Raw genomic sequence first — 16,611 nt, forward strand, 5'->3', positions numbered from 1 at the left:
TCAAGCCAGAAAGTACAAAACACCTTGTAAATCAGCTACAGTGAAAGTCTAAAACCATCCCCTATGCGATATGCCAACTGAGGTAAGAGAAAACGCAGACCTCATGGTTGTTCTTCATAGCTAGAGTACGTCTACTAATTATCAAGGGAAGGTTCGAGGATGGAGGGTGTTCCAGGGGGAAATGGGCATATGGACTTTCTTTGCCTCTCAATCAATTAGAATACTACTAAGAGAAAAAGTCCCCAGCACAGTACATTAGCCACCAGCGATTTGAACATTTATCACTGCAGGACAACAGGCCACTGCGCTTGCCTGCATAATGGTCCTTACCACTTTGGGGGCCAAGCACAATGCTCTATGTGGACATTACTACCCCTGTGCTCATCTAGTACAGGCAGCCAGAACTTCTGATATTAAAGCCAATAAAAGTCTGCCTATGTACCTCTCTTGCAGAGTAACCTTGAGTAGTGTCATTAAAGACAATGTCAGCTGGTTAAATCTGTTTTGATTTATGTCTTGTAATGGAAAACTGAAGTATGTTTCTGCTTTAGTGTTAAAACTATTATTTTAACTTTATTATTTGAGTTAAAAAAAAATCTCTTATCTCTTATATTCACAATTGCAACTTTCATAATAATGCAACTTTATCTTGCATTTGCAACTTTCTCACAACACATATCCAGCTATTGCAACTATTTCTTACAATTGAATTTTTTTTACATCTTATTGCAACTTAACTGTATCTAATTGCAACTTTCTATCTCACTTTTGTAACTGTTTCTCCCAGTTGCGACTATATTTCACATTTGTGATTTATTTCTCGCGGTTGCAGCTTTATATCTCACATTTGTGACTTTTTCTTACAATAATTTTTTAACTTAAATTTACTTCTATTTCTCACATTTGCAACTTTCAAAAATGCTAATTTCTAATTTGTTACTACAGTATCTTGCGGGACATGATAATTGTTTAAAAAAAGTGAGATGGAAGGAGAAAATTTAGATTTTCAATGTTTTTGTGTTCTCTCGCAAAACCTGGTGTTCCCAATAAAGTTTACGTTTGCAAAAGTTTCTCAGGGAAAATTTGCTGCTTTTTTGCAATTATGACTTTATTTCTCATATTTGTGACCGTATTTCATAATGTGACTTTTTATCGCACAATTGTGACTATTTCTCTCAACAGTAACTTATTTCTCACAACTGTAGTTCAATTTCTTATATTTTTGATTATATCGTAATTGTGGTTTTACCCTTCGTTTCAGTTTTTTTTACTCTGAGACACTTCTTAATGTATTATAAGACTACAAACTGCAAGAAACTTTTACTCAAAACATAAATAAGCAACAAAATATGAAATCACAAGCATTTTTCTGACTTTTCAGACAGATGTCAGTCAAAGACTTCTCCTGGGTCTGCATCATTTGGGATCAACAAGCACCACAGCCTTATGATGTGTTATTCATAATGCTGAGAACTGACTAAAACACTTTTGAAAAGCGCCGAGTGGCTTTTAGCTCAGCAGGTTCACTCCAGGCCTCTGCTGTCTCAAAGTCTGCTGACGCAGCATGTGATTAACATATACATGAGAGGTGTTTCACACCTGAGCTTTTAAACAGCATTTCAGTGTTCCATATGCGTCCAAAACTAATTTTCTATTAGTGTTGCAGCTTTAAAATTCACTGTGAGGTTTCAGGATAAACGGAAACCTCATGTGATGTATGCCAACATACTCAAGGACCTTGTTGGAGATCAGGACTGTCATGGAACTTTTTCAGCATTTAAAAGAGAGCTTCCTGGCAACCTCAACCATTTCCTTAAGTAGTAAAAGCTGTCTCCGTGAGACATTAAATTGCCATATGGCTTAATCACCGATAGGTTAGACTCAAGTCAGTGTTACCAAAATGACATCTGGACGCAAAGCAGTTTCATTCTGCAATAGTTACTTAAAGGGACAGTAAACCCAAATATTTACTTTCTAAACCAGTATGCTGTTTTTTTTTTTGTCTGGGGAACACAAAATTAGATATTTTTGAAGACTCCTTACACTGCTATTTTCCATACGTATATGTGTATATAGTTTTTATTTTTTTATACAAATAAAAAACAAAGTACATACCATGTTTCATTATGCAAAGCTACAATATAACTTGAGTTGGCTTTAAATAGTGCAAGTTATATTAACTAATTTTATGAACTTGTAATGCTGTTTTTAAGCTATACTAGATAGACATATATCTATACGTTTCTTTTTTACAAAAATTGCTAACACCGGTTTAGATTGACATGAGGATGATTAAATAATGCAATAACTCATTTTTTGAGCAAACTACTGTGTTCCTTTAAGATGACTAGCATATTTAAATAGTCTTGCCAGCAATCAGTCAGACCGCAAACAAAGTCTATGATTTATCTGGTTTCAATTCTTCCTCTGTATTTAACTGACTCTTAAATATATACTTCTGAACTTCATGTCACTGAATTCTATGAGTGAAAAAAAAAAGCTGAACGAAACAGAAACTTCCTGGAATAAAAAGTCAGTCCTCTTGACATTCCCCCTCTGTCTACCTCGTCTAAACTTTCTTTTCTCATCTCTCTCTCCAGAGTTGTGCAGCTTGTGCCAAAGATGAACTGAAGCATTAACAAGCTCAGATGCTGCTGGTGTGTTTCTCTCACACAAGCCCCAAGCTTACTGGGGCAATACAGCCAAACAAACCTTCTGCCATATTTCACAGCACCTTGAGTTGTCACAACCCCAGGCAGATCGATAGATTGGGTGACAAGATCACACACAGGTTAGTTAATGTGTGAGGTGCCAAACTAACAAGTCAGCCTGGAAGGTCATAGACATTAATGGCTAAGTTTGGCCTTTATATTGTTAGAAAATGACTTTTCTACTTTGGTTTTCCCTTTTGGTGAAGCATGCTGTTTTGTCTTGAATATGTCTACAGATGGCTTGCCAACAAACCAAAAAATAGTTATAGAAGAAACATATTCTCAGAAGTTCAGTGAGAGATATTTGGTCCTTGGTGTGGAAAAATTACATTAAAAAAAAAAACCCTTGATCCAAACCTTTTTATCATAGAAAAATAATCCAGGTGAATGAAGGCTTTTTAATAAGCCATCTGACATTAGGATATCAAAAATTGATGTAAGGGGTGTGTATTTTAAGCTGACTCTTTTGTACAGGTCTAAATAACCGCATTTGTAAACAGGCAATAGGAAATAATTTCCATTACTATGGCATATTTCCAGTGGGCATTAGTGCAGTCAGTCAGGATGTGTTAATGACATCTGCTGGTGTGGTTCTCTGAATTTCCTCTGATCAGACAGATCTGCAGAGTATTGCAGGTGTTCAAAAGTTATTCTTGTAGATTAATGATTCTTAACCAGTCAAGGGGGCCTCAGCAAATGTTTAAGGGGGCCACCAAGTGATTTAAAAAGAGAAAAGGCTGCCTTGAAATTAAAATGAAATGCTGAGAACAAACTGATGCAAACTCAAAGGCTATGATAATAAAATGCAGTTTTACAAGTTGTACCAATTTACTAATATAATGTATTAAAATAAATAAATAAAGGTTATTGGGATATTTTGTCATTATTGGGATTGCTTTTCTCTTAATTTCAAGATATAAACTTACAATTGAGGAAAAATTGTAAGGAAGAAAGTCTGAATTCTGACTTTTTCCCCATACAAATCTACATCAGTAATTTCAAGCTTGGACTACCATTACAGCATGTATTTCCCATTCAACACTAATGTATGTTTCCTGTTGAATTATTTATGCAAATAATGCTACAATATTAAGTATTGTGGCACCAAAATATTCACACGATTTAACCTGACCGTCCTAGACTCCTATTTACATTAACTGAGAAATGAAACATTTATGTTCATAATTTCAAAATGAGTTCAATGACTTTTGTAAGTCGAAGAATCAGTGAATCTTGGTCCATTATCGTTCGTAGCGGGTTTCTCTCGCTATTCTGAAATGCAAAATCCGAAATGGAGCAAGAGCAGATCGTGATTACAGAACGCTTTTAGCAGGGAGAGGAAATCACTCCCTTCCACTAACATTTGCTGATCCAGTCCTGGTTTCAGTCTGAATATTTTTTGGAAAATAAGTTGCCCCACAATATTTACTTTTATAGAACTGTTGTACTTTAGGTTTATGTTGTAGTACTGAAAATCAGAACGGTTGTGATTGAATACAGATATTTAATACATTAACACATTGTGATAATGATACATGTTTTTAAAGACTGTTGGACCAGAAATAAAAATAGCTACAGTTAATCCCTCTTATATTTAAAACATGAGCCCTCAAATCATTCCCTTGCTTGCACAAACAAGCATTACAGACGGAGGAGTTCCCAAAATCATCTTCCATGTCTCCTAAGAGCGCAGCCCACTGTGATTCTTTTCTCCTGCTGCTGCAGCTCACGGCTGTTCAAACATTCGCGATCTCTCTTTCTCCTCAGAGCGTCTGACCAAGAATGTCAGGCGTCTGTGTCTAGGTTTTGTTTAAAGTCTGAATCTATTCTCTTTAAGTCTGAGCTCGGTTATCAAGGAGACCAAATAGGTATTTCTCAGTGTGAATATCCTTTGAGTAAAGTCAACATTTAAGCCTTGTGTCTCCGCGCTCGCCTTCAATCAGTCTCGCGCTCCGCGGGCACGGGACTATCAGCGGTCCGCAATCTCCACATCTCCTTAATAGGGAATGGATACGGCGTCTTTGCTCTCTTTTATTCGCGATTGGAACCCAAAATAGACACTTTGGTCGATTTATGCTTCCGTTTGTTTTGACCGTCTTTTCCAGTTCTTTGACTGCGTTTTCTTGCTTGTACAAGACTGCAAACTTGTGTTTGGACAGGCACAGAAGGGGCAATGATGGATAAAGACGGAATGGTTGTGCTGTTAGTTTTCTTTAATGTGCTTTTCATCCACACGGACGCGTTCAGAAGAGATACCGCGGAGAGACAGTCGAGGTCCGAGGGGGGTTTCTGCCGGATCTTGCGGACGCAGACGCAGACGCGGGCCGCTCGGAGAGACGGACAGAGCGAGTTTCGCCTCAGAGTTGAAGGAGACCCAGAAACTTACCAACCCGGCAGCACTTACAGAGGTTAGAGGTCACACAACGTTGCTGTTTGACCGATTTAAAAGGTTTTTAATGCATGTCTGGGTAAAAATAACATGTGCGGAGTTTGTACACATTGATGCGTAAAGCGTCATCTTTAGTGCATCTTCTACAGGTAAACCAGGTTGTCTGACACTAAAATAGCCTTCTAAAAAGCGTTTTATATGGTGAATATGAGTATTAGTTGGAAAGAATTTAGAAAAACTTATATTTTGTAGCACTAAAACCTTTAACCAAAGAGGACGTTTATATTAAGGAGACTGGGAGTTTAGAAACACATTTTGCTTTGGCTTGTTTGGTTGGATAGGCCTACCTTAAATTTCTATATAATATTCACATAATATTAAAGTAGGTTAAACGTACAATTTATAATTAAACATTGTAATTTAGTGTCAAGTATAAAGAGTGCTGTAGTTACACTGCCATACTGTAACACTAATAGAAATGTTATATTGAATATCTTGGATGGATCCGTTGGGCATGAATTATTATAATAATCACATTTATGGTTGTAACAACCTTTCTCACAAAAATCAAAATATATAGTTCTTATTCAGAACGAGAACACTGAATAACAAATATAGAAACATATGAAACTCTAAGTGAACAATTTAACAAGTGTAGTAAATGTATTCTGTACTTGTATAGTCCTTTTTTATATAAAAGTGTAGTATAGTATAAAAGTGTAACAACCTCCATATCTGGTCATTCCTTCTATTATAGTTTTTTTATGTAGAATTAATATTTTCATGTCATAAAACCTGCTAATTCAGATGAAACCAGTTCTGCAATTTAACATCCTTTATAATTGGGTTTTCAATCATAATAATATGAAATTATTCGTTAGAAATGTGTTTTTGTCCTTTAAATCCTTTGTTTTCCCACAGCTTTGACTGTCAGCTTAGAAGAATCATGATTGCTAAACAGTTAAACTGTTACAAGGCACTGTTACAAACTGTTACTAACCAGACCTACATACGCGAGTAAGAATTTCTTCGAAAACATTAGAACAACTGTTATTTTTCAGTATAACCAGAGTTATTTTGGAGTGTTGACATGATAATTAAGGATCATTTTAATGTCAAAATGCTCCATAACTTGATATTCACTGCAATTTGGATTCATGTAAGTGGCTTTCATTAAGAAGCAGATGCCTTTTTATGAGGGTGTTATGCCCGGCGTGTTTGTACATGCATATGTATTCACTGCTCCATGTGAAAAGCACTTGCTCAACCCACACGCTTACACGCAAACGTATTGTACGTGCCAAATGCGAGAGCAGTTTGCGACTTGCCCTGGCACACTGTTGAGATCTGACCTGCTGTTAAGCTGATTTCTGGTACCTCTGACCTAAATTTTGTTCTCTCTCTCTTTCTGTCTTTCTATCCAGTGAGTTTGTATGCCTCCAGCCCATCTTACTTTCGTGGCTTTACCCTCATTGCTCTGAAGGAAGGAAGGGAGGGCGTCACTCCTGATGATTACGCCGGCACTTTCAAGGTGAGGGATTGCAGTGACCTCGTATAACTGTCTTGAACTATGGCAGTCAAAGATGAGTCTAATTGCAGCCTCTGCAAAATGATTTGCAGTTAATGTCTGGTTACGTCTGCACGTTTGTATTTAGATGCGGGTTGGTTTAGGAAGAAAAATGATCATTAACCCTTTGATGCATGAATAAAAAGGATCATTAACCCTTGGATGCATGAATAAAAAGGATCATTAACCCTTTGATGCATGAATAAAAAAATAAATAAAACAGAAACAAGAATGTGGTCATACCCTTTTTTTTGCCCAAAATGATGGTACTAATGTGGTGCATCAACACTTTTATGTATGTACTATGTATGTATTTGTGTGTGCTTGGTGTATGAACACTTTTACTTTGATTTTATGTTGTCAAAAAATAATAATAATAACATATTGACTCTAAAAAGTGGCTTTCAAATGCTTGTTTCTTGGTATTTTTCAGTTTTGAGTATCATGAAGATTTCTTTAGACTTTTGGGAGAAAAACAATTATAAAATATTTATATTACTATACTATATATATAGGTGTATAGAGAAAGATAAATAATTATTGTATTTTTATTTGTTTATGTTTTCACCCAAAATTATGCATTTTGAGATAATATTCCAGGGTTAATTGGAGCATCAACTCTTTTATTGGTGGTTAGGTTGTCATAAGTAAAAAACAACAATAACAAAAGAAACCACTGACATATAGTGAGGAAAGTCATGGAATTATAAGTAAAGGTCAAAGGAAATCACCCGGTTAGATAAAAATAGCTGTTGAGGATGTCAGCCTCAGAGGGTTAAGTGTTTCAGATCCATCTTTTGCCAGCCAGCAGAGCTGTGTGAAGTAGTCTCAGACATGCTGCTCCTCATTGGTAACGCACTGACCATCTCAGAGCTGTGTCCTTTCTGAAAGACAGGACCCCTATCATTTAGTGCTCCACATCAAGCCGCAGTGCTTCCCAGACTGAAGCAGGAACGCTGTTAGCGTGGCATCTCTCCCCCCAGATCTCATTAGCTGTGGTTTGCGCTCAGCACTCCTTACTGCTGTGTTTTCAGCGCTCAGATTGCCTGGTGTATGTTAGCAGACGTCCTCTGTTGAGGTCTTTAACTGGGGATTCTCGTCTTGACAGACTAAATTGAATGGATGAAAAAAAACACAATAAAGGCAACTGCAAAAGGACAAACATTTAAGGAGCTATGATGAAAAATTATGTTTCAGATGTTGGAGAATGAAATTATTTTTTAAATGTAGTTCAAAACATAAGTGCAGTGTTTTTAGAAATTTAATATTTGTTTTATTTAAGATTTCATAATTTTTTTTATTTATTTTGTAAATTGATATTTTCAAACCTGCTTTTTAGTATTTTTTGCAAAAAATTACCATGAAATATTACAAAATATATCATTTAAATTGATATTTACATTTTATTAATGAGAAACATTTTTTTTTTGTTTTACTTGAATTAAAATCCAGAAATGGAAAATATTTCATTCAAGTTCTGTATTTTACCAAAACCCTTTTTATTTTTTTGAAATAAAGTATTTTTAAATGGAATAGATTAGGTTTTAAAAAATGAGCAGCATCTCATGAGCCCTTCTTCATTTTTTATTATTTATATAGACTATATATTGTGTGATATAATGTCTGAGAGAAACATTAACGTGTCCTCTGTAGTATAATGACACAATTTATAACATGGGAATCTATTTTTACAAGCCCGAGTTTAGCAGGGAGCCTGACCTATTTATTAGGTTGCTCTTGTGTAATGTAATTTTTGCCCATTGAAAATGATTACTAACACATTTGCTGTGTGAAGCTTTAAATCTTTGAGAAATTCAGTTCAGTAATTTGATCAATGACCCTGACCGTGACCTGCATTATCTGCAAAATAAAACCTATCTAGATGTTTGCTGCATTACGTTTTGATACATCGAAGATGTTAAAACTCAGAAAAGTTTGCAGACATAACCTCATTCCGAGTTGTTTTCTACCCATGTCTGTTTACAGTGCCTTTCAAAATATTCATATTCATCAGTCATCATGACAGTTCATATACAAAGCTGTTGCACTTCTTATGCTAGCACAAATTGACAAACAACTCTCGGTCTAAATCAGCATGGCTGAAATAAACATCGCGACATCTCCCCATTCGTTTCACTTAATCTCTCCAAGGAACCCCTAGAAGATGAAACATCCCCAATTCCTTTAGGAAATAGTTATTCACTCAAGCCACAGAGTTTTGTGCGTGCGAGAGAGTCAAACTGAAAGAGGGAGAGTTTAAGAGAGCAAACAGAAAACGGCATTCGCTGTCCCTCGGGAGAAGGGCCACACAGCCTCGCCAGGAGCCACAATTAAAACAAACACGCCTCTACTCTCCTCTGTTTTGTACAAATTTACCCCAGCTGGTTCGCAGCATTTTTAAGGCAGCCACTTACAGCCCCTTTTTACCCAGGAAACAATGCACCGGGCTGCTTGGCCCCCATGGCCTCTTTTAAAATAAACACTCCAATGGCTCAAGAATATCTTTACAAAGTTTAGCCTAGTTTCCCAATCAATTCAAAAGTTTCTGGTTCACTGTTTTGTTTTTAGTCTGAACAAGGGTGCGACAAGGCAGCTTTGGGTTTGCACGACGGTATGTGTGTGTGAAAGAGTGGGAAGTGGAAATGGAGAGAACGAGAGAGAGTGAGAAAGAGGGAGGAAGAACTTAATGCACCACGCACATGGATTTTACTCTTCGATGGACATTTGGCAGCGATTTCGTTTTGAAACATGCAAACAAAATTTCCAACTGGAATTTTCCATCACTTGGACAATGTGATTTTACCAACAGTAGCAGTAATGTACATCTGGACTTTTTTTACTATTATATATATATATATATATATATATATATATATATATATACCCCCACCGCCGCCCTTTCCCTATAAATTATTAGCATGAGGTATTTCAGTGCAATAACCTGTATCAAAATCCCATTCAACCAGATGGTCACACTACTATTCTTTCTAAATTAGGCTTTTGTATCACTTTTGTTCCATAAAGCTCAGTGCTATTTGCTTGGCGCTGTTAACTTTGCAATATTACCGCCTGAGGAAAGCAAGTGATTAAACAATGTTATTAAAAATGGAAGTTTAAATTAAATTTTTAGTTATAATGGAAGCAGTAATTAATCTAATGATGACCAAATGATGAAGAAGAACATTATAATCAGACATTTAATCAGCATTTTAAAAAGCCTATTATTCATGTACGTGGATTACAGAGATGCATTTGTCTCAATTACTGAGTTTTTTTTTTTTTTTTTAAAGTAGCAAATGTTGCCTCATGGGTTAACATTTGAACCATCAGTTACACATATTTGTCCTCTCTGCTGAAAGATGTTGAAATGGCTGTCATGTGGAGGTTAGTCATCTTGGCCCACAAAATGAAATTTGATTCTACATCACTGAACTCATTTACGGTACTAGTATATGGTTTAGTTGGAAACGGTCTTTTATTAAGTTATACAAACTGGTCACTATAAAATGTTATGTATGTATATATATATATATATATATATATATATATATATATATATATATATATATATATAATATTTTAAAATGTAAAATAGAAATATAAAATACAGTGCTCTATATTTCAAGTCTTTTAAATGGTACAGCAGGAAATATTTAGCAGCACTCTAATAATATTGTACAGTATTACTGTTTTTACTGTATTTTTTAATCAAACGAATGCAGTCTTGGTGAGCATAAGAAACCTCTTTTAAAAACATGAAATAATCTTACTCCTGTTCCACAGCTCATTGATGAAAGTGACACACAGTTCATGACTAACTGCCCCCCAGCCGTCACAGAGAGCATTCCCAGAAGACGCACAAGGATACAGGTGTTCTGGACAGCGCCACCTTCTGGCAGTGGTTGCGTCACTCTCAAGTGAGTTATTGTATGACTTTTCACTATTATTCAGGTCTTGGATAGCAATAATTTAATGGGGAATCCATGGATTTAGGCTAAAAATATCAAAGTATATGGTGCTAAACTGATAGATTGTTGAATAAATAGAAAAGAAAACAGAACAGGGGTACAGTCTGAGGCTCTACACTGAGTTTAGTGTCTAATACAATACTGAGTCTGAGCACTCGTCTCATTTAGTGAGTGTTTTATCAGTCACCTTCTTGGAAAGTACTGAAAAAGTACTCATTTTCGATCATATTTTGAAGCTGAAATAAATTTAGGACCATCGATAGATGATGTGATTATGATTGATTGATGTTGGGCAGTTATTGTATATTAATCTTGAGCCATTGAAATCGCCCTTGAGTCTTCCCATCATCAATTGGAGGCTGTGAATCAAAGATGATTAAGAAACTTTTAAAGCTTTAAAATATTCTGAGCCTCCAAACAACATCCTAACACTTGAGTTTCCAGGCGCACAAGCACATTACAGTGGTCTTCAACCAAATAAAATCTGAATTATCTGTCGGTGTTGTGTTGTCAGTGTCTCCACTCCACCCTCTCATGTTTTCATGCTGTCTTTTTATCTTTATCTCTCTTTCTCCCACTCCTTTTGAGGTTATAAACAACTTTAAGTGTGTTTGATGCATTAAAGACATCTGAAAGTCTCTCTTTTTGCTCCAGTTGGACACGGTGCGATGCGTATGTGCATTTTTCCACATTATGGGTGCCTACCCTCAAAACCTGCTTTCCAACAACTCTCACTTTCTGAAAGCCTCTGAATGCCACTGTGTTGGCCTGTTTACACTTGTTGTGAACCAGTGAGGTCTATAATGCCAGGAGAAAGCTCTCTGTTAGCATTCCCATTTATTTTAATGGGAAGGATGCCATTAGAATCCTGCCAGTTTTGCTAATGGACACTGGACCTTTTTTGAGACAACCACCTGTGCCCTTAAGGAGCTTCAAATATTGTAAACTTAACTCATACATGCTTGTTTGAAATGCAAGAACCAATTACGTTTTTGGAAAATTGTTGGCTAATCCAATGTTCATCTTAAATGAAAGTGTCATTCAGCCAGCCTGTGTTCTGTCATGAGATTTTAACAGGTTTGTGAATACTTTTTTTTCCCCACAGAGATAATGCACATAAAAGTGATGCAACTGCTTAAATGAGCCCCTGATTGTCTTTTCCCCCCTTTTTTTACTTAGTAAAGCAGATTTAAATTTGCTTGTATAACAGTTGTAAAATGAAATTGATGTTGACTAAAACCTTCACAGTGTGAATATTTATGAGCTAGTGTCCATCTCTCATTCTCTCCTGTTCTTTATCACCTACCTATTTATTCATCTCTTTTGTCCTGTCTCTGTCTTCTTAAAAAGAAGAGCAATTTCTCCTCCACCTCACTCAGGACCCATATCACCTACCCAGGTCTCGTCTCCATGCATCTGCGAACTTGAGGAATTATTATTGTAGCTTTTAATTTATCCATCTTATTAGGGCAGGGATGTCTGTTTTTTTTCCAATTAACATTTTCAGTGAAGCATCTGCTGTGCCAACATGTTGAATCTGCTGTCTCTTCGTCTTGGCGTGTCAGAACCGTGGAGACATTGCACCTTGTAGCACCAGGCTGAATGCCAGTGCTCAGGCTCCGAAAAACAACTGGCAACGGTGCCCAATGAACATCAAATAAAAGTGCAATTACATCTGGAATCCCTCCAGCACTTTTCTAGTGAAATGTCAAACAGACCAGGGATTGGAAGAAAGTTCTGATCTGGATTTTATTTCCTTTGATTCTCTGGTGCCATCAAGCTGTGGAAGGCAGATAAGATGCGGTAAACGTGATGGTTTTGTTGACAAGCTTAGGGACTCTGGAGATAAATGACTTTCAGGTGCTCAGATGAGACGATCAAGACCAAATACCAACAGAGGATATGTTTTAAGAAGTTTTAAGAAGAATGGATCTTGTGCAGTCTTGAGCAGTCATACTTGGTTGGCCACTATTAAGGGCCTTTCGTATAACCTTTAAACTTTTTCTACAAGTCATGTCACTTTCACACCAAATACACATACTTTATGTTCATAGACCCTTTGGAATACAGTCATAAGTTGTGATCTGTCATATAACTATTAGGGATGTCCAAAGCTGATTTCAAGGATCGGGATCATTTTGATGATGGATCATCAGTCATTAAAGCTCGGTAAATATTGGTCACAGATACGGAGATTTAATTCATATTTCCACAAGCTGATTAATCACGTGTGCAAGTTGTTATTATTATAATTTTAATTTTTTAATTAACACCTTTCCATTAATGCCATTATATTGTTTATTCAGACTGATTCGCGAACGCGGAATGCGCAAAAACACAAGAGGCGAGATTTATCACATGAACAAATCACAGCAAAACATAACCAGTCATGTCAAATCATATCGCGATGGAGGCATTGCTTCCTCTCACCTGATTTTATTCCCCACTAAACCCACTTCACACTTTAGGGGGTCTGTTAAAACTCAGTGGGCTCAGGAGAGGCAAGACAGAAGCGTACTCCCACTGTAACTTTACCTGTTGATATAACTGTAGGACAGTGATTAGTGATTTATACATTTTATAATGTTATATTTTGTAATACTGGCATTGTTTTATTTTTGTACTATGTTTTTGCCTCATCCATTATTATATATACAATATACAATTTTATATAAAAACAATTAAAGCTAATTTAATAAATAATATATTATTTATTATTGAATATCATTTTTTTTTAAATGGGTGGTTGACTGTTTTTTTTCTAGGCTTGATTGTGTTTATGGGGTGCAGTCTAAAATGTGTTCATTGCTTAGTTTTTAAAAAAATGCATTATTTTTCACATAATTTACCTTTATTGCACACTGATCTGTCCCTTCTCTGACAAACGCCTCGATTTATTTCCTGTTATTATGAAGCCCCTCCCTCAGAAATACGTGATGGGCTGTGATTGGTCAGCTGGCTCAGTGTGTTGTGATTTGCTAAACTGCCTCTGAACATCCCACCCCTCAAGCTCAGAAAGTGACGTGGCCAAGTATGGTTACCCATACTCTGAATTTGTGCTCTGCATTTAACCCATTCTAAGTGCACACACACAGCAGTGTACACACACACACCGTGAACACACACCTACAATCCCTGCCGGTGCGAGACTCGAACTCGCAGCCTTTGGGTTATGAGTCTGACTCTCTAACCATTAGGCCACAACTTCCCACAAATGTGCTCCGGTTGTATTGTAAACAATGAAGTCCTTTATATTGCTTATCAATCTGAGCCCGATTAAGACGCAGAGAATATTAATGAAGAGGATCGTGCAGAACCTGTGCAAGTTATATACGGAAATTAATATACGGTTTAAATTAAAGTTTAAACGGTCTGATTAAAGCACAGCAACTGTACATGCGTCCATTTATGACGCTTCTCCCTGCTATGTGAAAATAAGTGTATAAATGGAACAGTTTGTAGGAGCTGATCTGACGATCTGAATGATAGAGAGAGAGAGAGAGAGAGAGAGATGCAGAGCAGGGCGACGCGAGGAACAGGATTGAGAACCGCTGCTTTAGAAGAATGATTTTAGAAGAATGACTTGTGAATCCATTAGAATCGTTAGAAGACAGAATCGCGATTCATTCTTTTTGTACAGATTTTTATGTGCACCCCTAGTTTTCTCTTTCTCTTCTCTAAAGCAGCACAACATGGCTTCGCCCACTTTGTTGCGTGTTCCCGGGGGCAGGGTTTATCTGGGTTTAGGACGTAAGAAGCTCAATATAGTCCCTTACCACCCGTTTTTGTAGTCATTAAACTGCCAGAATTTTAAAAGACAATATCTCCATTTGCATTGTACTTTCAGCGCTGCAACTTTGCAGATATTGTTTATGCTCAAACAGCAACATTACAAACTAACTAATGTTAGAAAAGTTAAAATGGCAATCAACCACCCATAAAAATGTCATGTTATATTGTAGTTAATGAATTCATATTTATAGTTCCTTCTAAAAATTCTGCACAAGAGTCAGGTTCAACAATTTTATTCTTGTGAAACAATTGCATACAAATGTTAATATATAGGGATAAACATCTTCATTTGACCCTCTAATTCTAGCACTCTCCATTCTAATTCTATTTATCTACTTATCTATTTATATACTTATCTAAAAATCTCTGTTTTCTGTTCTAACGACTTGTTATATTTAAAAAGACAAAAGAGCCTCTAGCATTAGTATTCCCCGTTGTTTTTTTCTATTCTATCTACTTGCGTTGCTACATATACTGTATTAGGTTAACACTTACATATTGTTGCTCTTTTATTGATGTTGATTGCTTCTATTGTCCTCATTTGTAAGTCGCTTTGGATAAAAGCATCTACTAAATGTAAGGGAATTTTATTCAAACCTGCAATAATTCAATCATTTATAATAATGAATTAGTACAAATACACCTGTAGAATTGACTCCACTAGTTTTACTTTATTTTTGCTGCTAAAAATGTGTTTGGCAGCGGTTCACTCTGTTTTCAAGTGTTTGTTTTGAAAGCTCCTTGAAGAGAAACTGCAATCAAACATGTTCTGTCAAATGTCTGTGCGCTACTCTGCAGTAATTCAATAATACATTAATACTTATTATTTGATCCCACTTTATTTACTTTATTTTAGCTTTGGGTGGCAATTCATTTTTGTTTCTTTTGCATTGTGTTTGCAGTGAAAGGGCTGTTAAAATGAACAGCATTCAAGGTTTTTTTCTGTGTCAAATAGGGTGCTACTCAATTTCTCAAAATGCAATTTGCAAAGCACAGATGAACCAAAAATATGTCATATTGTAGACACCTTCACATTTTGATAAGGCCAGCACCAGATTCTCTTGTAAGCCACCCACATAAAACATGTGGGATTATTCTCAAAAGGGCATAGCGTTATGGTCAGAGTAGTCTTAGCCTCAGACGGACGGACCCACGGACCGTTGGCTGAATGTCTGATGCATATGGGACACAAAAGTTGAAACACTTCAGGAGTGTCGAAGTCCTCATCGGATGGGTTTCAATTCTACAGGATTTTCGGGAGACGTGTGTTGCGTTCTTTACTATTCCACCTGGAAACAAAGATGTCATGCCGCCAAACCCCCTCATGAAAGAAGAAAGCCGTCATGTTCAAAACTGTGATGACGAGCGCTCATCAGGATCAACTAAATGCTGGATTCTCAAAACTATGTAAAACATTTAAAGTCCGCGGCACAGAATCCTTAAAATCCATTCGACAGCTTTACACACCGGTCTGTTATTGTGGTGACATTTCCACTCCCTGTAACGTGCCGATGAACGAAACGAACTGTGATTGGTTGTTTGACATGACAGTCAAATGGCCTCATGGGCGGGCCTTGGCCAAAGAAAGCTGCCATGAATTCCAGACCTTCAGCCGTCAGTCTGAAGATCTGGCTACACGAGACTATGGTCAGACCTACCCCATGCCACATCTTTAACTGACAGCAATGGAGCTCTAGTGGGACAGTTGCAGGACTTACCATTGATATTCCACATGGGTCGATCTAAGCTGAGTGTGGCTAGGTCTCTGGGGTACTCCATCAGCAACAAGTTTAAAAGAGATTCAAACCTCCACCACCGCCTAAACATAGATGGTGCTCTTGAATACATTTTTTTTTTCTCCAACGCTTGCTAAACATATTGGCATCAGTTGATGTCTCTATACGGCTTCATTTGAAAAGCTGAACTGTTTAAAGCATTCAGGATGCTGACTGGAGTCATTGAAATATGCTCTCAGATAGTAGCATTATGCAAACGCGGCATTATGCACAGAAGCCTTTGTTAAAAAGATGCATCATCTGTCCCCACTACAATACAATTTTGAATGCGATAATGGTGGTAGAGTAAATGTAAAAGTGCACTTTCTCAGAACTATATCTCAAAGACAGATAAAAGGCTGGATAAATAAGGATAAATAAACTGGATGAACATTGTAATGTCTTCATT

At 36.7% G+C, this 16,611-nt stretch overlaps 1 protein-coding gene across 1 annotated transcript in view; it reads left to right on the top strand.

Moving 5' to 3' along the window:
* Nucleotides 1-4,398: 4,398 nt before the first annotated feature.
* The window catches only part of spon1b (spondin 1b), an 80,250-nt gene continuing 68,037 nt past the window's right edge, over nucleotides 4,399-16,611 (top strand). The window contains exons 1-3 of the mRNA XM_059536984.1: nucleotides 4,399-5,119; nucleotides 6,525-6,631; nucleotides 10,451-10,584. Of these exons, the coding sequence (XP_059392967.1) occupies nucleotides 4,885-5,119; nucleotides 6,525-6,631; nucleotides 10,451-10,584 (476 nt within the window). The 5' untranslated portion in view covers nucleotides 4,399-4,884. The remainder of the gene's footprint in view (nucleotides 5,120-6,524; nucleotides 6,632-10,450; nucleotides 10,585-16,611) is intronic.

The sequence above is a fragment of the Carassius carassius genome, chromosome 43, assembly GCF_963082965.1.
Source record: "Carassius carassius chromosome 43, fCarCar2.1, whole genome shotgun sequence".
In the NCBI taxonomy this organism is placed as follows: domain Eukaryota; kingdom Metazoa; phylum Chordata; class Actinopteri; order Cypriniformes; family Cyprinidae; genus Carassius; species Carassius carassius.